Below are 26,208 nucleotides of genomic sequence, written 5' to 3' on the forward strand. Positions count from 1 at the left end.
GAGTCTTGGCTCCACTGCCTACTGGCTTAGTATGGGTGAGTACCTTTACTCGACCTTTCCATGCCTCAGTCTCCTCATCCATAAAATGGGTGATGAGGGTTCCTACTCCATAAGATTAACTGAGAGAATACTTTCCTCATAGGATTAAGAAAGATAATGAGTGCATGGAAGGTGCTTTAGCAACAGCCTAGGCTAAATTTTCCATAAATGTTACTGTTGGTCTTCATCTTGTTCCTGTCATTGCCAGAATGTTCTCTCTCCTGCTTGTGTCCTTCTCCCAGAACAGCTGGATCCAGGGAGTGGTTGGATATTAGCCAGTTATGACACTGGCTGAAGTAACTCTGAGTCTTGTGTGCCCATCTCATGACTCTTCTGTTAGAGTAAATGAAGGATCCCCTCTTTATTGATTTGCTTCCAGTTCTGTTATTTGGTGCAATGAACAAACTAAAATTGTCATTATTGTTTTAGCTCCATGAAAGTGGCTATGATGCTGGCAAAGCTCTGCAGCGGCTGGTGAAGAAGCCTGTGCCCAAGCTGATTGAGAAGAGCTGGACCGAGGACGAAGTGGTGAGCGGGCGGGAATCGGCCTCGGGTCTGCTCTGGGGCATGAGGGGCGGCTGGGCGTGCTGCTCACCGTGTCCCCAGGATCCGGTCATGGCTGCAGACTGCCTGTGGCATCTGTCAGTCAGGATAAAGAGCCTTTGAACCTCATAATTGTATGGAAAGAATTGAGTTTAGTCAGCATTTGTTTCATAGAAAATGGGAAAGATTTCCCCAGCTGTCATGGAAAGAGAGGAAATAGTTGCTCTTTAAAAAAATTAGTTTGGGTTGGTTGGTTTGTTTGGGTGCAGGCTAGCTTTTGATACCTCCTTCTGTTAGGAAGGATTCAGTCATTTTAGAACCAGCTGATACTCTCTTTAGATTAAGGCTGCACCTTGTTTTTGTTGTGAAGTCTGCTTAGGGTCTCTAACCTGCAGAAGGACAGTAGTCAAGAGCAGGAAACATAGACTTTAAATCAATATCAGATCTTTCATATTCATTCTGTTACTGCTGCTGCTGCTAGGTCGCTTCAGTCGTGTCCGACTCTGTGCAACCCCATAGACAGCAGCCCACCAGGCTCCGCCATCCCTGGGATTCTCCAGGCAAGAACACTGGAGTGGGTTGCCATTTCCTTCTCCAATGCATGAAAGTGAAAAGTGAAAGGGAAGTCGCTCAGTCGTGTCCGACAGTGGGAAGATAGAAATGTACCCAGAAGTACATGTTTTCTAACTCATGGATTTTATCCCAGCAGAAAGAGTTCTAATGAAGCTCTCCTCCACCTTGTGACTTTGGGGAGAAGAATTGCTACACAAAGCAGGGAGATTTCTTGTGCTTTTGCAAGTACAGTCTTCAGTATGAGCATCACCACTTGACATTTGCCCTTGAGGCTGACCGAGATTAAGATTAGGGCTGGCACTGATACACATATTGATTGATTGTGAATTCCTTGCCTGTATTTAAGAATAGCCTATGGGAGAGTGTTTCCTGGTCCCACTCATTCATGTTTTCAGCAGTTTTTATCAAGTGCTTGTTATGTGCCAGGTGCTATGTTAGGCACTATCAAGGGGAACACAGGGCCCCCCATCGAGAGGGGAGACCACCTGTAAATCAGTGTGTGCTGAGGAAAGCCGTGGGCAGGGGGCGGGGGTGAACCAGATGGGGGCCTGGCTTCTGTGAGGAGGCAAGCCTTGGATATTGAGGGCCCTAAGGTGGAAGCACACCTGGCGTGTTGGAGGAACAGGCAGGAACATGTCCGAGGGGAGAGCGGCAGGAGAGGTGGGGCACAGGTCGGGTGGCCGGTAGACCTGTGTTCAGAGTCTTGCTGTTTGCCCTGCGTGAGTGGCTTCTGAGCACAGGGACTCCATCTGCCAATGACTCTCTGGCTGCTGCTTCAAGCAAGAGTGGCTTCGGGCTGTGTGAGAGCCCAGGCCTGGGTGACCGAGTGGCACAGCAGCGGTGGTGATGAGAAGTGGTGAGATCCTGGGTGTGTGCCCAGGGAGGTTTCCCTGGGGTGCTGTGGATGAGGGCAGCAGGGGTTGAGAGGAGTGAGGGAAAAATCAGGAGGCAGCAAGGAGGGGCCGAGATAGTGAGATGGTCCTTGAAGCTTCCATAAGAGAGCACCAGCCTTCTCAGCGGTCCCTCAGTTCATAGGAGTGTTGGTGAAGCCTCAGCTTTGAAATAGAGAATGTGAAACTTGACCTGATTAGTAAAGAGATGCAGACAGCTCAAACTTTTGTCCTTGAGACAGTGGCCAAAGTAAAAATGTTAAACTCAACTGTGTTGAAAAGTCACATATTAAAAAACTAAAAATAGAGTTGCCATATGATCCAGTCATTTCTGGCCATATAGCCAGAGAAAACTCTAATTTGAAAAGATACACGCACCACTGTTCACAATAGTCAACACATAGAAGCAACCTGAATGCCTGTAGAAGATGAGTGGGTAAAGGAGATGTGGGGTGTGTGTGTGTGTGTGTGTGTGTGTGTGTGATGAAACATTACTCAGCCTTAAGAGAGAATGAAATAATGACATTTGCAGCAACATGGATGGGCCTAGAGATTATCATACTAAGGGAAGTAAGTCAGAGAAAGACAAATATACGATACCACTTATAGGTGGAGTCTAATATGACATGGGTGAACTTATTTATGAAACAGAAACAGATTCATAGATATAGAAAGCAAACTTACAGTTACCAAAGGGGGAACATGGCGTGGGAGAGGGATAAATTAGGTGTTTGGAATTAATAGACACAAACTGCTATGTATAAAAAAGATGAACAACAAGGTCCTATATATTGAATATAGTTCCCTGTGCTGTACAGAGAACTTAGATTCAGTATCCTGTGATAAACCATAATGAGTATGGTGTGAAAGTGATTTGGTATGTGATAAATCCTAATGAGTATGAAGAGAGTATAAAAAAATATTTATATTTATATTACTGAATCACTGCTGTACAGAAATTAACACAACATTTAAATCAAGTATACTTCAATTAAAAAAAAAAGTCATGGATATTGTTTCCCACTGTAGACCTATTTATGTGAGAAGAAGTAAGAGATCTGATGGATAAAAATGTTAAATTCTACACAAAGCCTTTGTGAAAGACAGACATAAGGAGATGAAAAGGCTGGGACAGTCGTGGACAGTGGCCCATCCTAGGGCCTGTCAGCACGGATGTCCCCTGACAGCTGCTTCCCAGACTCAGGCTCCTCACTTGGTCTGGTCTCTCCTCTCCTTCCACCTTCATGTGCCCACCCCCGCCCCGCCATTGTCCCTCCCTTTTCACTCCTGCCTCCCCAGCTCCTTTCTCTCTCCCCCTTCATTCACTCCTCCATTGACCTTTCATTCCCTCTGGACCTTTCACATTCCTGCTGAAAAGAGCTGGCTTCCTTCCCCAACAGCATTTGCTTACATCAGACGCAGGGTGGGCAGTGTCCTCTCTGCTGCCTCTTGGGGACATGCAGCAAATGGTAGGATGAAGGAGGGTCGGGAACCTGACACATGGGGAAAAGCCCAGCTTGATTCTGAAAAGTGAAGCAGGACTCCAGAGTGCCACTCACTCCCAGCCTGGGATAATCATCTCTAACCGCATACATCCTTGTCAGTCTGGGCTCATTTTTACCATGTTTGTTTTAGTGTAAGTTTTAAGAAATGTTTTGGCAGTCATCCAGCCCTTGCAGAGCCCAGGGATCAAATGGTTCCCTTACTCATAGGAAGTTAAGTTCACTTTCTAAAACCTCAACAGGGAATGAGGGAGGGTGATTGAGTAATTGATAGGCTGAGGGAAGCCTCACCTGAACTGTCCAGATCACCTCTCTGAATCGTTTTATGTGGCAGTAGGGCACATAAACCAGCACTGCTCTTAACCTGCCACCCCTCCTGCTGAAACTCCCACATTTTCTCACCCCAGGAATCAGAAGATTTAAGCAAAGTAAATGGGCCTGAACTCAAATAAATACGTGAACCTGCCTCTTTTGTCCCTCTTAATGTTCTGTATACTTGGATGCTCTAGTTATGTTTGAATTTCATTGGCTCCAGTATATCAGTTTGACCAGCTGCCCAGCATCTGACCTGACTCCAGCATCGATGCACTTGCTTTCCTTTGCACAGACGTGAATGGAGCACCGTGTGAGAGGGTTGGCAGGGAGCACCTGCCATGGGACCCCTGGCTGTGCTGACAGTGGGAACCTCCTGACCCTGTGGGTCTTCTGCCCTGGGAACAGACTCCTCTCTCTCTCTTGCCAACCCAGACCCTAAGGTTCAGCATCAAGGCACTCCGCTGCTGAACTAGGTCTGCATCCTTTATTGGCCGCTCCTGAAGCCTCTGTACTGCCATCGTGACAGCTTTGTTCCTCACGGTCTTTATTTCTAAGTTGGTTGTCCTTCTAGTTTGTAGACTTGTGAAGAGTGAGGACTTTCTGATGGTGAAAGTAATGTCTCTGCCTTTGAGGCACTTGAGTATTGACAACTCTATTTAAGATGATTGGTTTTAAACTTCACTCTAATTGACACTGTCCTCAATCCAGCATTTAATGGTTAATAATTATGCATCAGCACCAAGGAGAAAAACTTTTATATGAATCCAGTGATGCATATAAAAGTAAACCTTAAAAGTTTACTTTTGAGAAAAGTTCCCAAATTATGGTTAGCACTATCACCGGACCTCTTCTTCTGAGGTCTTTCAGATAATGATTAATTCTTGAGATCTTAGGCCTCAGAATTAAACAACAGGAGGCCTTTCATTTCACACTTCCTCTCAGTAATTCCTTAGACACTTGATGTGTTGTTACAGATATGGTATTTCTTATTGAAGTTGCCTTAGGGCTGAGATACTTTAAATTCTATTGAACTGAAGCCAGGTTTGTGCCAGTTTCTGTCAAATTCTAAGCCAAATAATGACAAAAGAACTCTGTTTTAGAGGAGAGACTGTTGGAAACACCTTGGTAGCTAGCTCATGGGGAAGTCTTTCAGGCTAAATAAACCAGGTCAGATCAGAGGAGTGTTTTTGCTTTAATTCAAGAAGCTTATTGAACCCCTAACATGGGCTAGGATGGAACCCATGTCAGTGACTGGCTGCTGCCTTGGAGAATGATGTTGCTGGTTAGCCAGTTTCACTTACAGCATGCTAAAAATATTGTTCCTTTTCAGGAAACCATCCAAATCAGTAGAACTCAGGAAGAGAAAGAAGAGGAAAGTACAGATCAGAACTTAAAAAAACAACAACCCTAGATTATTAGGTTTTTAATTAAACATGATGAACACATTTAAATATAACACAAAAGCCCCAGGGCTGAACTGCGCCTAATCGAAACAGATTAAGCCACCCTTCCATGCTCGGGTAGTTATTAATTCTGTTTGTTTATGCATGCAGGCTGAAGGGAGCATTTGCGCCCTTGTGTTGTTGCTTATTGCACTGGGATTCCATTGCTTGCTTGGTGCTGTGCTCTTAATTAGCATTCAGCTGTTGATTATGGAAATACTGGGGGTGCTAATTGAATTCTTTTCAAAATTCAGGGCCTGCATTTTCCTTGTGGAGTTTGGCCTGCCTTGCAAGGTTGTAAGATTGGGTGCCTCTCTGAGCTGTGCGTTTCACCCTTTGCTTCCCATCCACTTTGCTGTGTTTCAGGAATTACTTTCATGCAGAAATAGCTTTGGGCATAATTCCAGGTGTTACATAAGGGAGAGGTTGTGTTGCTTTGGATGTCCCTGCAGAGTGCTTCCATTTCATCTTGGGTAACTGTAACTTTTGGAGGTTTCCCTGGTGGCTCAGATGGTGAAGAATCTGCCTGCAATGCGGGAGACCCGAGTTGAATTCCTGGGTGGGATCCCCTGGAGAACGGAATAGCAACCCACTCCAGTATTTTGCCTGGAGAATTCCATGGACAGAGGAGCCTGGTGGGCTACAGTCTATGGGATTGCGAGCAGTTGGACACGACTGAGTGACCAAAGCTTTCACTTTCAACTGTAACTTTTATCTTGAAATATGTGTGTGTGTTCAGTCCCTCAATCGTATCTGACTCTTTGCAGCCCTGTGGACTATAGCGTGCCAGGCTCCTCTGTCCATGGAATTCTCCAGGCAAGAATACTGGAGTGGGTTGCCATTTCCTACTCCAGGGGGTCTTACCGACCCAGGGGTGGAACCAGTGTCTCTTGCTTCTCCTGAATTGGCAGGCAGATTGTTTACCACTAGCACCACCTAGAAAGCCCCATCTTGAAATATGGTTCCCTTTAAATATTTCATATCAACTTTGATGTAATACATTGAGGTGAACAACCTAGATACAGATAACCTCTGGAATTTTTTATCCAAAAAGCGTTAATCCGTGGGGACAATAAACCTTAATTGGTCATGTACATGGATTTTACAGATTCATAAATTTTAAAACATCTGAACCATCTTTCAGTTTAAAACTCCATTTATCATAAACATAAATGGAAGTCTTTCTTTTGAAGTTGACATGACATGGGAGACTAATTCTCTGAATATCTGTAATCCAATGAACCCAGGCCACTGGTCAAGGATTACTCAGATGGAGGACACAAAGCCCTTGCCACAGTGTCTTTCTTTAGCAGCACCTTCCGAGGCCTTTGTTATGGCCTTTTTGGAATGTTTGCTCAATAAAACATTGTTTTCGTTGTTCACTATTTTCAAGCCAGGCATCTGGATGTGCCAGAAGACAGAGCTGCTTAGTGGGGCAAAAATACAATGAATTTTATTTACTGTTTGTGTGGCAGCTGTAGAAAATGGAATTCACAGCAGAACCGAAGTTAAGTCCCTCCAGCAGCAGGAGGTGGTGGAGGTGAAAGCTGCGGGGGCAGGGTGGGGTGCCTACAGCCCACGATTACCTACTTGCAGATGTAAGCTTTAGGATGTCCGTAATCTTCGTGTTCGGTTTTAAAGGTATATAACATTAAATATAGGAGAAGGCTTAATTGAATTATATTTATTTTAAGAATGGTCCAAAAAAATAAAAAGAATGGTCCAGTTTCCAAAGTTGTGGAACATTTTATATAGTCTTTCAAGAAATGTTGATGAACCTGTAGGTCATCCAGTATGAATCCATTCATTTTCTTTTTCTTTTTTAAATTTTATGTGGCTCTTTCTCTCCTGTGAGACCATTATTATAAAAACATTAAAGGGAAGTTGAAACCTCATCACCATCTCACATTTTCCTTGTTTCATACTCTCTTCAAAGTACTTTGTTTCATGTACCTACATCATTTTATGTCATTGTAAACTTACATAAATTGAATCATAACATTAAAATCCTCACTTTCTAAAGAAATCTTAATCTGAAATTTTTTACGGTTTGCTTAGAACCCGAAATATAGATATGCTGTATTTAGTGCAACTCATAATATGTACTCAGTAAATTTTAAATTGGATGAAAGTAGTTTTTTCTCCCTACTGATTACCCTTCCTCTCATTTTAAACTAAATTGGTAACCGTTTCTTATGAACAGCTTAATCCTTAGATATGAGAGTAGAAAAAAGAAAAGGAAGAATTATAATGTGTGTTGCCATACATTGTACATATAAGTAAAATACATGTTGCTCATGTTACGTATTCTTATTATGGTCCATGGTAAGAATCAGGCCTTACTATTAAAAAAGGAAGATGTACATTTGGGTAAAATTTGCCTAATGTTTCAGATATTAGTGAAACTAAACTATCTTTTCTGTAATTGACTCCCATCAGACTTTGAATCAAACTCTTGTTTAAAGAAGTCAATAGTGTGGATAGAGTGGAGTTTATTGTCAAGTCCTTTTGGAAATGAGACACCAAATTAAAAATCAATTATATGCGTAGAAAAGTTGGTGTAAGACAATCAATTTTGTCAGTTTGCAGAAAGATTCTACTGTGTAACAAGCTGTGAAAAGAACTGTACTTTAGAGTCCTTTAGTAAATTAAATAAGCCAAGCATTGGAAGGGGAGAGATATTTCAAAAATTTATTTCATTGTTTCATATCAGTAGAAGTTGCCTCTGGGTTAAATCTACAAATTCAGCTGTGACCTTGCCTTTCACATATGTGGCTTTATTGCTTTCTAGGCTTCCTCTTTATGGTGTGCTCAAAGTTAGTATGCCTGTTTCTCTCTTTTTAAACAAGAACTTTTTTTTTTCATTTTCTTTAACAAGTATGTTTTCACGTTCCTTATCCCAAGCCCTAATTTTAGTGTTTTTTTGTTTTTGTTTTTAAGAAACCTAGCAGTGCATTGTGCTGTTCTCTTGGGCTGTGTGTGAGTGTGTTTTCTTGTTCATGCACGTGTACGTGTTTGGGCCTTGGGGCAATGTAGGATAGGACAGAGACCTGGGAAGTAACCCCACATGGAATACAAGCATAGCATAAATTAGTTCTCACTGCCCAGGCTAACCTTTTAAAATCAAAGAGTAATTTCTATGGGACATTTTTCATTTTTGCTTGAAATGGGGCAGTGTTGGGCAGAATCTTCAGCCTGAAAGATTAATAAATATGAGAGCAGTGGGTTATTGAAACCATGTTTCCATCTCATTTTCAAGGACGTGAAAAAAAAATGAAGATAGCATGTACTTTCAGCCACTCTCCATCATCTTTCTCTGTTCATTTTAAAAATGAGAGCAAGGCATGAGGGGACTTGAGAGATGCATTTGTTCTCCGATAGACAAAGTGGTTACTTTATAAATGAAGAGGCTGGAAAAACCCTTTCCTTCTGCAGTTTCTTAGCAACAGAACTGAAATCAATTTTCATTGTGTATGCATGGAACACTTTGTGTACAGTGACATTGGAGCCTTACATTTTCACAGGTGAAACACACCTTATTAGCCTGGTAGCTAGAATTCAGGATTAGGGAAGGAAACAAGAGGTTTAAAAAAAAAAAAAAGATTGCAGTGAGGGGGAACCTACATTGAGAGGAAGTAACTCATGGAAGAGGAGAGTGAAAAAGTTGGCTTAAAGCTCAGCATTCAGAAAACTAAGATCACGGCATCCGGTCCCATCACTTCATGGCAAATAGATGGGGAAACAGTGGAAACAGTGGCTGACTTTATTTTGGGGGACTCCAAAATCACTGTAGGTGGTGATTGCAGCCATAAAATTAAAAGACACTTACTCCTTGGAAGGAAAGTTATGACCAACCTAGACAGCATATTAAAAAGCAGAGACATCACTTTGTCAACAAAGGTCTGTCTAGTCAAGGCTATGGTTTTTCCAGTGGTCATATATGGATGTGAGAGTTGGACTATAAAGAAAGCTGAGCGCTGAAGAATTGATGCTTTTGAACTGTGGTGTTGGAGAAGACTCTTGAGAGTCCTTTGGACTGCAAGGAGATCCAACCAGTCCATCCTAAAGGAGATCAGTCATGGGTGTTCATTGGAAGGACTGATGTTGAAGCTGAAACTCCAGTATTTTGGCCACCTGATGCGAAGAGCTGACTCATTGGAAAAGACCCTGATGCTGGGAAAGATTGAGGGCAGGAGGAGAAGGGGATGACAGAGGATGAGATGGTTGGATGGCATCACTGACACAGTAGACATGGGTTTGGGTGGACTCCGGGAGTTGGTGATGGACAGGGAGGCCTGGCGTGCTGCAGTTCATGGGGTCACAAAGAGTCGAACACAACTGAGCAACTGAACTGAACTCATGAAAGCTGTCTCCTCTTGGCCCACTTGTGTCTTAAATCTAGTCTCTTTGAGGTAGAAGTAGTAATGGCCTTGGTGGCCCCCAATTGCTGTGTTCACTGAGGTGCCAGCCTGGTTTTTGTATTCCCCAGTAGTGTTATGTGCTTATTCTTCTCCTGATAACCCTGCATACTGCCAAGTGATAACCAATTATGTTTCAGCACTTGCTTTAGGACATTTTTCCAAAGTTATGTTTATATGGGTAAATTCCAGTGCATTATCCACACCTATATGGCAGAGCACTGAGGTGTTAGGAAGCAGAATGTGTTTGGTGGTCAGAAAGAAGAAAGACAGTTTCCGCAGTTGGATCTCACCTTAGTGTTCAGGCCCAGGTCTGTGTCTCCAGCTTTGGGCTTGTTGAGTTTGGTATTGGGGCTTGGCAGAGAGAAGAGATGGCAAGTGAGCCTGAAGACAGGATGAGTCCTTCATGCTGTTCACCAGGATACTCGTTCAGTTCTCATTTTAGATTACTGGTCAGAAGTCATTCATTTATTTCATTAATGTCCAGGGAGCACCAGCACAATGCCAGGTACCACTGTGTGTGTCGGTGATAACAGCAGGGAACAGAAGGAACAAACCCCCTGTCCTCATGGAGCTGACATTCTAGTGGAGAAGACAGATTGAAACAAGACCTTAAGTGACGTACGTAGTGTGTTCGCCAAGTGCTAGAGTCTTGTATCCCCAGAATGTGGCCCAGGGCCTGGAGCAAAGTTGGTCATCAGAAAACATTGTTTGACTGGGTTGAATAGTAGAGGATATTCCCCCTCCCCCCAAGTCCCCAGATCCTCAGACCACTTCAGTGGAGCTGGCCCCTGACACTGAATACAGTCAAGGAGGACTTCTGAGTCATCCTTTGTGAGGCCAGAGCATCTTTAGACTCCAGCAGTGTTATGTGGACGCTTCCCTGCTCTTTTCTTCTTGGTAGCTTCCCTTGGAAGGAGCAGCCAACTCCTTCCAGTTGTCTGTTTTATTTTCTTGTTGTTCAGTCGCCAAGTCGTGCCCGACTCTTGGTGACCCCATGGACTGCAGCACTCCAGGCTTCCCTGTCCCTCACCATGTCCCAGAGTTTGCCCAAGTTCATGTCCATTGAATCAGTGATGCCATCCAACCATCTCATCCTCTGTTGCCCTCTTCTTCTGCCTTCAATCTTTCCCAGCATCAGGGTCTTTTCCAATGAGTCAGCTGGTTCAAATCAGGCAGCCAAAGTATTGGAGCTTCAGCTTCAGCATCAGACCTTCCAGTGAATATTCAGGGTTGATTTCCTTTAGGATTGACTGGTTTGATCTCCTTGCTTTCCAAGGGACTCTCAAGAATCTTCTCCAGCACCACAGTTTGAAAGCATCAGTTCTTCAGTGCTCTGCCTTCTTTATTTCCAGCTCTCACATCTATACATGACTACTGTACATAGGTTTGACTATACGGACCTTTGTCGGCAAAGTGATGTCTTTGCTTTTTAACGCAGTCTTTAGGTTTGTCATAGCTTTCCTACCAAGAAGCAATCATTTTCTAATTTTGTAGACTCTGATTTTAAGAGCCTATTCTTTGCATCACTTAATACTTACTGACACGTGTGGTTGCAACATTCTGCTGTGAGCGAGTGACAGAGGGAGAGAAGGGCACTGCCCAGTATTCATCTAACCACTTGGACTAACCCACCTGCCCTCAGAACTCTGTGTCTTGGGTGGTCTTGTTTTGTAATCACAGAGATGTGAGATGTGGGTAATATATTTTTCCTGTCAGGATTCCTCTAAACCTCAGGTATGCTCCCACTATTGGGGCACTTTAGGAGTGTTTTTTCCCCTTGCTAGAGAGCTAGACTCCATGTAATTGATCCCAGCAGTAGGAAACAGAACTGTCAAGTTGATACACCACAGAACCCATGAGGAGGAGGCGGCGGCAGCGAAAGCCGCAAGTGAGAAAGAACCGCAGAGTCAGAGGATCCTGCTGAATGACTGAAATTACATTATGTGTCCTGAGGGCTGAAAGCCTACCAACACCGCATTCAACATTTAAAATCTGTGCCTAGAGCCTGTTTTGTTTTTTTACCGTGTATACTCTGTCATTCTGGATCATTTTATTAAATGGTCATAAATTACGACCCCCGCAGAACTAGGAAGATCTCCATCCTACAGGTAGGTGGAGGATACCTTGGACACGGAGAGTCACTGCTGCTTTCCTGTGTTGGTCCACATCCTCCCGGGGCACCGTGAGCACGACTGAGACAGACCCTGGATGCTGGGGGAGGTGGAAGCTCAGGGTGGCCGCTCCCACTCCTCTCTGGACACTCACTATGGGTGGAGGTAGGGGCACAGGCAGGAGGAGGCCCGGTGGTTTAGGAGAAGATGCTGGCCCAAGAGCAGAAGGCCCAGGTGACGGTCCTCATACTGGTGACCACAAGGACGTTGGGTCTCCACTTGGGTCTTAGTTTTCTTATCTGAGAAATAAGGAGAGGAGGAGGAACTTTGTGATGGCTGACAGGTTTGTGTAACCGGAAACTGGATCTGATGCCAGTCTCGGGCTACTGCCCCACCTCCAGCCTTTTACTTCCAGGAAAACATGGGCAGATATTTTTTCTAAATCATCTCTGGATAAGAAATATGAAAAGGTGGACACCTGCGTACTCACACGTCTTCTTAGTACTAAGGGTTCTAGGTTTCCCCTTGCAGCTAATTTGTAGGTTTTGATTATGAATTTATTTTTTTCCTAATCTTTCCCATCAGCAGTAGTAAAGGAGAACCTTCTAGACTACAGAGATGCACAGTAATGAGTATTATGTGCTCTGCCAGAGTGGGAGGAAAGACTGATCCGTGTTCAGTGGATTTGCTTCACATTGCTTCAGTCTCCCTCCTCCTCTGAGCAGCCCCGAGTCTTCTCTGGAAGCCTCTGGTGTTGGAGTCTGTGGAGGTATCACATTTACTAGTAAGCTGCTTTCCAAACAGGCACTATTAGCATAAATTAGCCGTTTCCCTATTCTGTCTGGGCCTCTCAACTTTTGGGTAACAGAGCTAAAGAGTTTCAGTTATCTGTTTTTGAAAGGAAAGTTTTAGAAAATGAATTTGACTATGGTCTTTAGTAAGGGAACCAGTTGACCCGGACCCCAGACCCATATGACATTCACCTACAAGTCAAAAAGCTTTGCTTGTGGAAGGCCCTGGGCTCTGTGCTCTCCCGTGTCCCCAGCAGAACACCACCTGGGCCCCTTGATGGCATCAGATGAAGCTGTTCAGACTCCTGAAGCTGCTTAAAGAATGGGGTGGACTCTGCATACTTAGTACCTTCCTTCCAGTGCTTGGAAATGCTGTTCTCCAGTCTTTAGCAGTAATATAACAAAAGTTAGAAGATACTTTCAGATCGTCCTGAAGGACAGCCCAGCTTCTTTGCCAGCTTCCCAGGTTTTTGAGCCCAGAGCAGCCTGACCTTAGTGGTTTGTTTTCCTCATTAGAGCTCTGACTTTGTAATCAGCTCACATTTTTCGTTCTTCGCTTGTTCTGTCTCCTCCTCTCAACTTTCTGTAAAACCCCATGTCAAACATTCCAGGGATCTGTTTTCTTGCTTTTAGGCTAATTTTCAGAGGGATCATTCAGTTGTTAAGCATCACACTATGTTATCCTCAGCTGGTTTGGAATAATTTTAGGCAGTGGAGGATTCCATTGTTATGAGGACATGCATGTATGGGAGAGGCCCTTTCCTTCTGATGAATACAAAAGGGTTCTTAGAGCCCCAAATCACATGTCATCATCATCAGTGTCTGGGTAACCAACTTTAGATGTTCCTTAGATAATATTATACAGGGAATAGGAAAGACAAAGGGCTTCTTTTTCACCTTCTATCACATTGAATTCCACTGCATTTCCATATCTGCTATGTGCAAGGCTCTGCTGAGTATTGGTGAGACCCCTTCATCCTCTGTTTACTGTTAAGTGATGTGTTTTGTATTTAGCTGAGATTTTTAGAAACAAGACTTAAAAATGGTATTGATTTCTTTATCTAACAAGAGGGGAACTTCTTGGGGACTTTAGACAAATAAACATCATCTCTTCTTTAACTGCTGAGATCTCTGCAGGAGGCACCACTCACCTTGATAATTGCCTGGCAGTGTGGCATCCTTGACTGATCCTGGCCGCGGGTATAAATGGGCACTTGAGTCGGACATTGTCGCCACAGGCACCAGAGAGGAGAGAGCAGGCCCACAGTGAACGCCTGCTTCTAGTGCCTCATCTCCTCCTGATCCTGTGAGCTGAGTCCATGGAAGACCAAGGGGTGAACCCAGTCTGCTCTGTTTTCCAGCAGGGAGATTGGGTGAGGCTCTGAGGAGGAGGCACCTTGAAGTATAGATGGGGTTTCAGCAGGCGGACACCCTAGATTTTAATGGAAGAACAAAGGTTTAAAGAATGTGGGTGGCTGGTCAGTAGCTGGTTGCCCAGTTGAAGGATGCTGTAGGTGGTTGAGTGGATAAGATGGGTGACTTGAAGCCATCCACTCTTTATGGGAAGAGAAGTTTGTGTTGAATTTAATAGGAAATACGGAATAATTACATATATTTGAGTGTGGGGAATGGCAGGACTGGGACCGTCACTGAAAATTCATCTGGCAGTGACAGGGACTGGTGGATGGAAGTGGTAGAGAGGGAGTCGTGGTTCTGGCTGCACGTTAACATCACCCGGAGAACTTGAAACGTCCCAGTGCCCAGACTGCGCTCTGAGTCAGAGTCTCTGTCTGAGGTGGGACCCAGGCGCCCATATTCTCGGCCCTGAGAACCACAAGACTGGGTGAAGTCTGCAATCCTGGTGGAAGATTTTGAGAGCTCTGAGTTTACAGCAGTGGTACTCAACCTTGGTTGAACACTGGAACCACACAGGAAACTTTAACACACATACACACACACACACACACACAGGAACCACACAAGAAAGTTTATCACATACACCCACAGGAGACATGGGTCTGCCCCAGAGACTGATTTTACTTCCCCCTGGGATATAGTTAGGGTGCTGGGGTTCTGCTCTGCAGCCGAGATTGAGAAAGACTGTGGTGGAGGCCCTGAGAAGCAAGAGCAGGGATTAAGAGAGGCCGAGGAGCTATAGTAAGACCTCTGTTATGTGCCAGGTGCTGTGCCGAGAGCGTGGCGCGAGGTGACTCATTTGTGGACATTCTGCACATGGAGAAGCTGGGTCACTGCCAGGAGGGAGAAATTTGCTGAGGTCACAGCGCGGTTCGTAGAGCCTGCTTTGCCAGCCCAGCCTTGTGCCCGAGTCCAGCTCTTCACCTGCTACACTGCTTGGCCTGTCTGGAGAAGCCCAGCTGATTGGAAATAGGGAGCAAGGAAAAAGTTGAGAGATGCTGTTCAGACATTGTGTTTTGGTGCAAGGGAGGAGGCTGCTGGTACAGCTGATAAAACCCTGCAATCAAGAGTAGTTGCTTCAGGGAGGGGAGGAGAGTTTATGTTGAATTTGAAGTGATTGTAAAAGATACAGGTGGGTGTCGCAGTTAGGTATGGAGGTCTAAAGATAGAAGAACTTTCTCATGTACAGAGGGGGTCATAGTTAAGGAAGCTGAACTTGAAGAGGTTAATTAGCTTGCTGAGGATCACAGAGCTAGCAAGTGGCAGGGCCAGGATCTGCTGAGGTTGCCAGGGGAGACCGTGCAGCAAGAGAAGAGACTGAGGGAATTTTTATGTTGAGGTGCGGAAGACTGGACAAAGTGATGGAGCCACTTAGTACAGAGTCAGGAAAGGAATAGTTGAAAGGCAGGAGGAAGATTTGGGTCCTGTTTCATTTGTTGTTAACCATTGTGTTTGTCTTGGTAGGATATGAGGAATGATTATGTATTTTTTAATGGGGGCAGTGATAGGGCTGGGGTTGACTTTGACATAACTTAATTGGAAGATTGGGTAGAAAGTTGGTCCAAGGTCAGGATGCGGAGGCATGTGTAGCAGTGTTGATGGTGTTGCTGGAGTAACTGTTAGTCCAGTCCGGATCCAGAACTCAGGGAACCAGGGCAGAAGTGGCAGCGGAGTCGAAGGGCTGGAAGTCACGAGTCAAGGAGAAGAGGCTTTTGTGGGATTCACAGTGACTGTGCACTAGTAAAGAAAAGCAGTTTTCTGGTTTTCACAGATGTCCAGTCATAAGTGGATGGCTAGGTTGGAAGATAGGAGGGGGCACCAGGAATTGTGGCTGCGAGCAGCTCTGGGCAAAGGTTTTTCACGTTCCTGAGAGTGCTGTCAGAAGGCAGGGTAGAGAAAGGGACTTTTAGCTCGGTATTGGCTCGCTGATAGGCAGTGAGAGGCTGGCTTGGTTGGTTGATGTTATGATGAGGGGAAAGGTTGTGGATGATGCTCTCAGACAGGCTTGTCTTTGCTGGAGTTGAGGAACATACGTAGAACCAAGCTGCTGGCCCTATCACTGGAGCGGGGAGGACGATGCTGTGTGCACCGTGTGTGAAGCTGCTGATGAAGGGGGGCGTTGGGGGTTAGGGCGCTTGGAGAACGGGGGTGGGGGGAGAGACAGTAACTCTAGGATATAAAGAACCAGTTGGGGGATGCTAGGGTGAGATGTCCCAAGCCAGAGGTAGGGATGGGAGGAGAGTAATGGGGAAGGGGTGGGAAGGAAGCTTGTGCTATGGGTGATGGCGCTGGGGAGACTGAGAGGTGGCCCCCAAGCACTGGTCTGCTGAGTGATGTGCTTCCTAAGGGGCAGTGCATGTCTCACACTGGCTTCCTCGGCAGTGAGGCTCAGCCGGTGGTAAATTGAGCTGAGCTGGATTAATACATAGAGCTTGAAGATGGAGGCAGATGGTGACCAGGCAGGATTCTATGACTAGAAAAATATCTAAAATGTAAGATCACAGGATGGATTGTTGGCTTCAGAATATATCGCGCTGTTTGTTTCCTTGGTCACTCAACAAATATTGGTCATTGAACTGTGCACAAGGCCCTAAGTTCTCCAGATAGAAGTTAGCAGTGGACACACTGTTCTCATGGCACTTACATTCTGGGGGGGGGTGGGGGACAGAGACAAATAAATGAACACCAGTAAGGTGATTTGGGTAGATGCTGTGAAGACAGTACACGAGTGGCACCCAGGCTCTGCCTTCTGCAGGGGAGCAGCGTTTCCTGTTCCAAAGCACCTTCTGCTGAGCAAGTCTGGGCAGACCATGCCCCTGAGAGCTCAGGTCAGTTCAGGAAGAACAATAGGTGTTTTTCTAATAATTCATGTTACTTGTCCCCCATCTGGTGATCTTCCGGGTCGTGTCTTAATTGCCCGTAAACTGTTCCTTGTCAGGACTACATAAATACCCTCAGGGCTCAGGAGCTTTCGGTGAGCTTAGGACAGACTGAGTTTTGCTGAAAGGAGAAGTGGGAACTTTGCTACAAAAGCAAGAGTTAGGTTGTCTGCTTGAAGTTCATGTGTTTGTCACGTGAAGTCCGTGTGTTTGTCATGCAGAGATGTGCATATTCTAGTATGGGGGACATAATAGAGTATTTTCACATGCCAAAAAGATTCTGTAAACCTTTATTCATGACTTTGGATTAGGGGAAAGGCTAGACAACAAGGGTCTAGTGCTTGTTGAAACTTTCCCTGGTGATCTTCTGCCCGCTTTGGTTGAATGCTCTCTGTGGCTGGGAGGGGAAATAGGGGAGAGGCTGTGGCTAAACCCAACAGGCGGCTCCATCCAGCCTCTGGAGTTCCTGTCACATTTCACTGTAGTTTTCTTTTCTTTGATGGCTCCTTGGTATGATGTATTTTTATCAAACAGACATTAAAAGAAAAAAAAAAGGCATGAGGGAGCTTAATAAGTAAAGGATTCATTTCCTCATCATGGAGAACATTTCTTTCATCCTTTTATTAGACCACAAGAGTTTCTTCCCCTCTGTTCACCATCCTGGACAGTGGAAGGTACCCCCGCCCCCACAATCACACCTTCCCATGGTCAAGGCAGTGGGAGAGAGGCCATGAAAGCCAATCCCAGGTCTCCAAGCTGTCCTCAGATTAACCAGGAAAAGAAACCCGCTGCTGGTGGGAGAGATTTCGTCTGAATGCTCACTGCCATTGTGTCCTGTGTGTTTTTTTTTGGTTCACAATTTGAAGAAAACCAAGAAATTCTAGTTTCTCCTCTTTATTTTTTTCCTACCCACTCCCATCACTTCTACTATTCTCAGATGACTCCCCATCTGTCTAAAGAAAACCACCCACTTGTGACATCATTAAAATTTGGTGGGAAAAAGCATTAGTGTGGGTAAGCCTGCCCATTTCTGGTTGAGTCTGTGCCTGGAACCAGTTTTCATTCTTTGGAGATTCATTGATTTTCTTTTGAAAAATCAAGTATTAACTAAATAATTAGAGCTCTTCTGGCCCTGAAAGGCTCAGGTGCTGATAATAGAGTTTGTCATTGAAGAAACAAAATGCCTGACTTGTATGTCCAAAAGACTCTGCCAGATGGCCCCACAGGACCTCCGCACTGCATGGAGAGAAATTCAGTGATGGACGTGGGTGCCTAGAGCCTTGTGCCAGGCAGAATGTGGGAAGTTCTGTCGTGGGGTACGCAGAACATTGGAAGAATGAAGGAAGGTGACAGAACATGGGCGTGCAGTGGTGAACATATGTGTTCAGGGTTACGCCAGTGGTCAGTGAAGATACTCAGAAATCCCGACCCCGTAGTCCAGCCCCAGAGCAGCTTCATGGCAACATTGCCCAGAATCCCTTCATGGCGGGAGATGCAGACATGGGAGAGGTCAGGGCATGTTCAGGAGCAGCGGGGGCCTGGCTTCCGTTGAGGCAGGGGCCACACAGGGACCACCCCTTCCTTCTCCCTGCATTTCTCATAGACGTTGTTTAACACGGCACTGTGTTCCCCCTGAGCTGAAATGAAACCTCAGAATCCACTTTAATACAGCCTTTGACTCAGGTGCTTGTGTCTGGTGGGATCTGAGGCCCAAGTGATAAGACGGAGGTCCCTGAGCACTCTTAATGAGCACTGAGGAGTCTGAACTCTTTATTCTTCTAAACAGAGGAGTGCCATAGCAGTTTTGGAATTTAGAGAAAGAAGGGCCTTTACCTCAGGGGAACAACAGTCACATAGTGTGGGGTCTTCAGTGGTGCCATATCTCTGGGTTCTAGAAAGTGTTTCTAATAACCCTAGAAACACTCAATTCTGTGAGTTAAAACCAGAGTCTGATAAACCTAGTTGAGATGTGGCATATGTCCAGTACCCAAAGAATTCTGGTCTTTCTTTTAGGTACAAAGTTAGACAAAATTTCCCCATAAAGCCCCTTAAAAAAGCTTTGCTTAAAAAGCCATATACTCCCTCCCTAGTTTAAGTTGGCATGTACTCTTTTCATCATAAGCATGTGCTTTCTTACATATCATAAATACTGACATTTGGAAATAAGACTGTCCCATCACTCTTTTAAATAGATCGACTGCATTTGAATGCCATCATTATTTATAACCATTATCATATATTTTTTAAAATACACGAATGGGCTCCTTTTTAGCAGTAATATTTGACAATTTATCTTTCTCCACTTTAAACCTATAACTAATAATTTTCCAATCTGCTTCTCCTTGATGTAAAGCATTTTGTGCTTGAGAGTGTGTTGTCAGATCACCTTTTCATACTCTCGAAAACAGAAATGTGTGTGCTGTTATTTTCTTTAGCAATAAAGCTCTAAGTGTTAAAAGAAAATCCTCTCTGATTATGCTGTAATAATTATAAGTGCACAGTTGATCAAAACAACAAGATATTAGTTGATAAAAGTTTTAGTTTCTGCTTAATGTTTGTTGGAAATTAAATAACTCAGTTTTTTAAACACATTAGTTTTTGTATGACTATTACTTATTGTTGAGATGAGACCGTATTCTGCATCGTGTTATTCTCATTCCTCACTTATTTGTAAGTGCTCAGAAACCTTGTTTACATAAATAGGATAGTTTTGTCACTCATTTATTGAATTCCTTCCATAATCAAAAACTGTAATTTATCATCAGATATGATTCTCATTGATATACCAGATGACATCTCCATGAGCTTCTGCTGGAAAGTACCTGACCTGCATGAGGCTTCCAGTTGTGACCTTGGTGTTGCTCATGGTGTCTTGAATTGACCCTCTGTTCAGAGCCCAGAGTTCGTGCGTGAAGCAGTGTTGCCTCTTGGCCATCTGGATGGGAAAGAGGGAGGCCTTTGTGATGAAGTGAGAGGAGGATGATTGTGAAGGAGGAGGCAGGAGAGGAGAGTTGCACCTTGCCCACAAGGGTGTATTCTCAGGCAGATGAATTTTAGGAAAGAAAATATATGAAAGTTGAAGTTCTGGAAATGAATTCCCTTAAAACTGAATCCACATACCCATTAGAATATCTTGGGGGGACTTCCCTGGTGGTCAAGTGGTGAAGACTCTACGCTTCCAGTGCAGAGGATGCAGGTTCAATCCCTGGTTGGCTGCACAGTGCAGCCAGTAAATAAATAATAAAACTAGGGGGGAAAAGTCTTTGGTGTCTGCATACGCTGATTTGTAAGCTATAGGCTTACATACGAATCTTGCTTGCCAGGCCCACTTCTAGGCAGTGGGATAACCCATGGAGTCAGGCCCCCATAGGATCTGGGTTGACCTTGCGGTGAGGGCCAGCCAGGGAGCCTTCCATTGGTCAACCTTGGGCAGGAAACCAGGCTACACATTGCTTGGTGATGTAGCGATGAATAAATTACTGTCTTTGCTCTCTAAGAGTTTATAATCTGAGCTCATAGTATAAAACAAAACATCACCCCTGTCCCCCCAAAAAACTTGACAAAAATAAAAATCCTCTGTGAGTTCTTGTTTAATGTTATTAAATAATGTATGTATATTTGCATTTTTAGTGTTTTGATAACTGGTTTCCATTGTAATATCACTTTATATGTTGTTGTTGTTTAGTCCTTAAGTTGCATCCGATTCTTTTTGTGAATCCATGGACTACAGACCGCCAGGCTCTTCTGTCCATGGGATTTCCCAGGCAAGAATACTGCAATGGGTCCCCCTTCAAGGGATTGTCCCGACCCAGGGAGTGAACCCATGTCTCCTGCATTGGCAGGCAATTCTATCCTGCTGAGCCACCAGGGAAGCCCTCACTTTATTTTAGGCATTTTAAAACTGTTTTGTAAGAGGTTAGCCTTTACCAGACTGCCAGCAGGATCCATGGCACAAAAAAGATGAAGAGCTGTGTTCTGAGTGCTGACCTTCTCCAAACACTGCATCAGTCAGTTCCCAACGAGTTCTGGATGATGCAGAGTTTTCAGTGGGACTGTGATGTGAGGTGACTGAGCTGATCCTGCCCCATAGGTGTTTACCATGTTGCATTAGACTTTCAGATTCAGACCTGGTACAGTCAGCCTTCCACACCTGCCGGTTGTGCATCAGTGGGTTCAGCCAACTGTAGGTCAAAAATATTCAGGGGAAAAAAATTCCAAACAACTTCCAAAAAGCAAAACTTGAATTTTCTGCACACTAGCAGCTGTTAACATAGCACTTATATTGTATTACAAGTAATCTGGAGATGATTTAAAGTATAGGGGAGGACATGCATATGTTATGTGCAAATACTAGGCCATTTTCTATAAGGGACTCGAGTATCTGAGGATTTTGATATCCTGGAGGGTTCAGGAACCAGTCCTCTTAGGATGCTGAGGGACAGCTATATCCTCAGGCACTGTAAGTCAGCTTGCTGCTGCTGCTGCTGCTGCTAGGTTGCTTCAGTTGTGTCTGACTCTGTGCAACCCCATAGATGGCAGCCCACCAGGCTCCCTGGTCCCTAGGATTCTCCAGGCAAGAACACTGGAGTGGGTTGCCATTTGCTTCTCCAATGCATGAAGGTGAAAAGTGAAAGTGAAGTTGCTCAGTCATGTCCGACTCTTTGCAACCCCACAGATTGTAGCCTACCAGGCTCCTCCGTCCACGGGATTTTCCAGGCAGGAGTACTGGAGTGGGGTGCCATTGCCTTCTCCAGTAAGTCAGCTTACAGTCCAGCATTAGGGAATCGCCACCAACCTGCCCAGCCACCAGGGGGCGTGGTTCTCGAGGGTCACTGGCCTTCCTTGCCCTCCCTGTTCAAAGTGAGAAATCCATGTGAGAGGGAAAACTTCCGTCATCTCCAGATTGTGTTTCACAACAATTGAGAATGCTCTTGGTTTTATTATTAAGTAATGTGAGATTGCCTAGTTATGGTTTGGTTTGTTTCTTTTAACTTCTCAACATTCCTTATTTTCTTCCCAGAGCTTTCTGCACCAGCTGATTTGCTCCACGCACCAGGTCGCCTGACTGGAAACTGCAGAGCCATATTTAGGTCAGGTTCTCGCATGCCGCTGACTTTCTCTCATTTACGGTATCACATTTCTGTTGCCATACACTGTGTGATCTGGACCTCCCCACTGCTTTTTAACAATTAGTAATTGAGCAGGAAGTGTGTTTTTATTACAGTGGCCTTTTGATTTTGATTTTACAATCATGTAGTGTTTAGCAGAGAGCAGAGGTGGGGAAGTGGCCCTCTGAAACACATTTTTGACAGAGAGAAGTCTGTTGTTTCAGCCACTTGGCTATCTGTCAGCAGTTCTCAGACTTCCCCCTTGTGTTGGTTGCCTGGCAACCTGGGGCTGGAGCAATCAAACCGTGGCCAGTGCTTTTCCAAGCCCAGACTGGGAAATGATTTATTGGTGGAACGGTAAGAACAGTAAACCCAAGCCTCAGAAATGGATCTTATTTTTTTTTTCTTTCTTCTTTTTTAAACCAGGGGTTTATACAAACCACATCAAGAAAAAATATAAAAGAAAAAAATATCAGTTGGAAGGTTTAGTTGTAAAAATTTTTAAGCATAAAATTAAGGCCTATAGTGAACTTCTTCTGTGTCGGCATGTGTATAGGATGATATTTTTATTTAGTTGCACTATTACCCTTTGCTTTCTTTTATTGTACTGCAGCACCGAACATTTTACAATTAATGCTTTGGAGTGGGGCAGGGGGCATAAATTAGGATACTTGGGATGTCATTCTACCATGAGAAACCCAGCCCAGGCAATGTTTGTGGCCTGCCAGGGGTCATCTGTGAAGCCCTGATAGAATCAGGCTTGGAACCAGAGCCCACCTTGCCTGATGCCTGTGTCTGTATTGTTTGTCTTCTCATTGAATGCAGTGAGCATAAAATGTGGATCACTCTACTGCTTATTTTTTCAACATTAGCCAAAAACTCCCAAGACCCTGCATCAGTGTCTGCTGTGTTAGTGGGTCCTTAGATTTGTCCTCCTCTTCCTGGGTGTGGAAGTGATCCACACCAGGGAAAGCTGATGGAGTAGGACAAGTCAGTTCTGAACTTCAGGGGCTTCCTGCTTTCACCTTCTTTGCCCCTTCCCCCTCATTTCTAACTTTGTAGCTCTGAAAATTATCTCATGTTGATTAATGTTTGCTATAGAAGTGAGTTTTAGAGCTCTTTTTGATGGTTCTCCTTCATAAAGTCTCAAATACTTTCCAGTATTGCAAGTGAATGGAGAAGAAAATGGCAACCCAATCCAGTATTCTTGCCTAGAGAATCTTGTGGACGGTGGAGTCTGGTGGGCTGCTGTCCATAGGGTCGCACAGAGTCGGATACAACTGCAGCGACTTAGCATGCATGCATGCATTGGAGAAGGAAATGGCATTCCACTTCAGTATTCTTGCCTGGAGAATCCCAGGGATAGAGGAGTCTGGTGGGCTGCCGTCTATGGGGTTGCACAGAGTCGACATGACTGAAGCGACTTAGCAGCAGCAGCATTGCAAGTGAAGAATATGGGGGGAGGGGACAGAAGAGCCTCAGCCTGATTTAGCAGCCTAAGCATTTCCTAAGTATTTCTTTTTGTAAGATTTTAAGGAAACTTTGGAACTCAAACCTTACTCTGTTTACAGCCCAATGTACCCAACTGTGTAAGTAAATGTACTATTAGTGTGTTTGTGTTCCATGTAAACGGGGCTTCCCAAGTGGCTCAGTGTTAAAGAATCTGCCTGCTAATGCAGGAGACAGAAGACCTGGGTTTGATGCCTGGGTCAGGAAGATCCCCTGGAGTAGGAAATGGCTGCCCACTCCAGTATTCTTCCTTGGGAAATCCCATGGACAGAGGAGCCTGGCAGGCTACAGTCCATGGGGTTGCAGTGTCAGATGAGATTAAGTGGACATATGGGCACAGGCACACACACACACACACTCACATACACACATTCCTTGTAAATACACGGATTAAATCTGTGTGTGTAATTTACACACAGCTGTGTTCACACTCCCTTAACAGCAGTATTTGCAGCGAGAGTGAGGTATCATGGCAGCACTGTTCCGAACAAAACCAACAGAGCAGCCCTGGTGTGGGACCCTCTCTTGATGGCCTGTCTTGTGACAGGCTACCCTCATGGGATGGTATGAGACCAGAAGGTGCCTGTCCTAGACTGGTAGATTGGGATCTGCCTGCTGAGGAGTTTTACCTTTTGTGATTGAAATACACTTCCTTTCCTCCTCCACCTCGTGCATTTCCTAAAGGATACTTGATTTTCCTCCGGATTTGTAGAGCATTTAAAGTGACCGAAGTTAAATACAGAATCCCAGCCCTTGTCATGTTACAGAGAAAGGGAGTCAAAGTCCAGGAGCTGCCTCCACGGCCCTGGAGCCAGATAGGGCCTCAGTTTCCTCTGTGTGGGAGTTGGGCAGAGGTGTGTTGTTACAGCTTCTGGATTTGATTGAGTTCTTCTGGAAGATGTTTCACCAAATTTGAGATAAGAGGCCAGTATGATTTCACATCATTTAGGACTGTGAGATATCATTGACCATAATCCTAACAATATATGTATTTTACTCCCTAGTAGAAAACTCTTAATGCTTTAGGCGCTTTAATGTTTTATCCAAAGGGAGGAGAGATCACTGGAGGCTCAGACTGTGGGTGACCATTGAATACTTGAAATGTACTAGCCTGAGTTGGTGCTGTTAGTGTAAAACACACACTAAATTTCACAGACCAAGTAAGAAAAACAGAATGTAAAATATTCCATCAGTCATTTGTATATTGATTACACATTGAAATGATAATGTTTTGGACATATTGTGTTAAAATATATTATTTTACATGTTTCTTTTTGAAATATGCCTATTGGAAAGTGACAGTTACATACTTGGCTTTCGTGTGGCTCACATTCAGTTTTTATTGGGCAGCCATTGATCTAAATGCCTTTCATTATGATTTTTGCAAAGGATCTACTTCTTTGTTCTCTTGTAACTTGTAGACAAGCCACATTCCTTTCTTCAGTTGAATCATCTTTCCTGCTGTGCTGAGATCTACTTTGTTAAAGAAGGTGAACTTTTTAGTGACTTACTATTTATGAGCCACCTGACAAGGACATTTATGTGGGGAGTACGGTGATATGGTAGGGAGGAAGGAGTCGCTAATGCCCCTTTGGGTTTGTTCTTAGTGTTGGGTTATTTTTAATATGGGTGTAGCTGGGCAGCCATAATTGGTGAGAGGTATTTAGCTGGCGGTATTTCTACATCTGTTAATGCTGCTGCTTAACTAGCCAGTTCTCATTTGACTTGAAAGTGCATTGAAGCGTGCTGCTCTAATATTCACCCTGTGGCGATGCTTTGTTAGGCCCACAGTAATAAAAGGACTTCAGCTACTCAGCGTTATCATCAAGACTCAGAAGGTCACGTAGGCAGAGAGCAGGATGGCTCAGTGGCCTTTGCTCATGGGCACAGTAGCTGTGTAAACCAAACATGAGGTTCTTTTCCTGTTGGGCATGTGGTCTTTGAATAAAAAATGGAGTGACTTTTTTTTTTTTTTTTGGTAATAGCTTTATTGAGATATAATTCACATACCTTACAATTCACTCATTTTAAATGGACAACTCTGTGGTTTCTAACATATTCACAGAGTTGTGCATCCATCACCAGAATCAAATTTAGAACATTTTCAGCAGCTCTAAAGGAAACTTCGTAGTTTTAGAAATCACTCCCCAGTCCTCCCAGGACTCTACCTCTTAGCAACCACTAATCTCCTTTCTGTCTCTCTGTTTGCCCATTCTGCATGTCTCATTTAAATAGAATCATATATTTGATTTGTTTTTCACCTAGCCTGATGTTTTCAAGGTTCATCCATGTTGTAGTATGTATCAGTATTTCATTCCTTTCTAAGGCCAGCTAATGTTCAATTGTTTGAATATTGTTGTCATTGTTTAGTCGCTAAGTCGTGTCCAACTCTTTTGCCAACCCATGGACTGTAGCCTTCCAGGCTGTTCTGTCCATGGGATTTCCCAGGTGAAAATACTGGAGTGGGTTGCCATTCCCTTCTCCAAAGAGTGACTTTTTTTTTTGACGTTTGTGATCAGCTGGGAAGGTTTCACGCAGAGGCATGTTGAAAAGGACACTGTGGGCTTCACTCTGGGTGCTGAACCAGCATCACAGAGTGGGCTGGTGTGGTTGTCTCTAGTGAGACTTGTACATTTAAATGGACAGGAAAGTTGGTGTCAAATCATTCT

At 44.4% G+C, this 26,208-nt stretch overlaps 1 protein-coding gene across 1 annotated transcript in view; it reads left to right on the forward strand.

The window, feature by feature from the left end:
* The window catches only part of RERE (arginine-glutamic acid dipeptide repeats), a 303,344-nt gene that overhangs the window by 211,061 nt on the left and 66,075 nt on the right, over window positions 1–26,208 (forward strand). The window contains 1 exon segment of the mRNA XM_027564998.1: window positions 469–567. Within this exon segment, the coding sequence (XP_027420799.1) occupies window positions 469–567 (99 nt within the window).

Source organism: Bos indicus x Bos taurus, chromosome 16 (assembly GCF_003369695.1).
Source record: "Bos indicus x Bos taurus breed Angus x Brahman F1 hybrid chromosome 16, Bos_hybrid_MaternalHap_v2.0, whole genome shotgun sequence".
NCBI classification, from domain to species: Eukaryota; Metazoa; Chordata; class Mammalia; order Artiodactyla; family Bovidae; genus Bos; species Bos indicus x Bos taurus.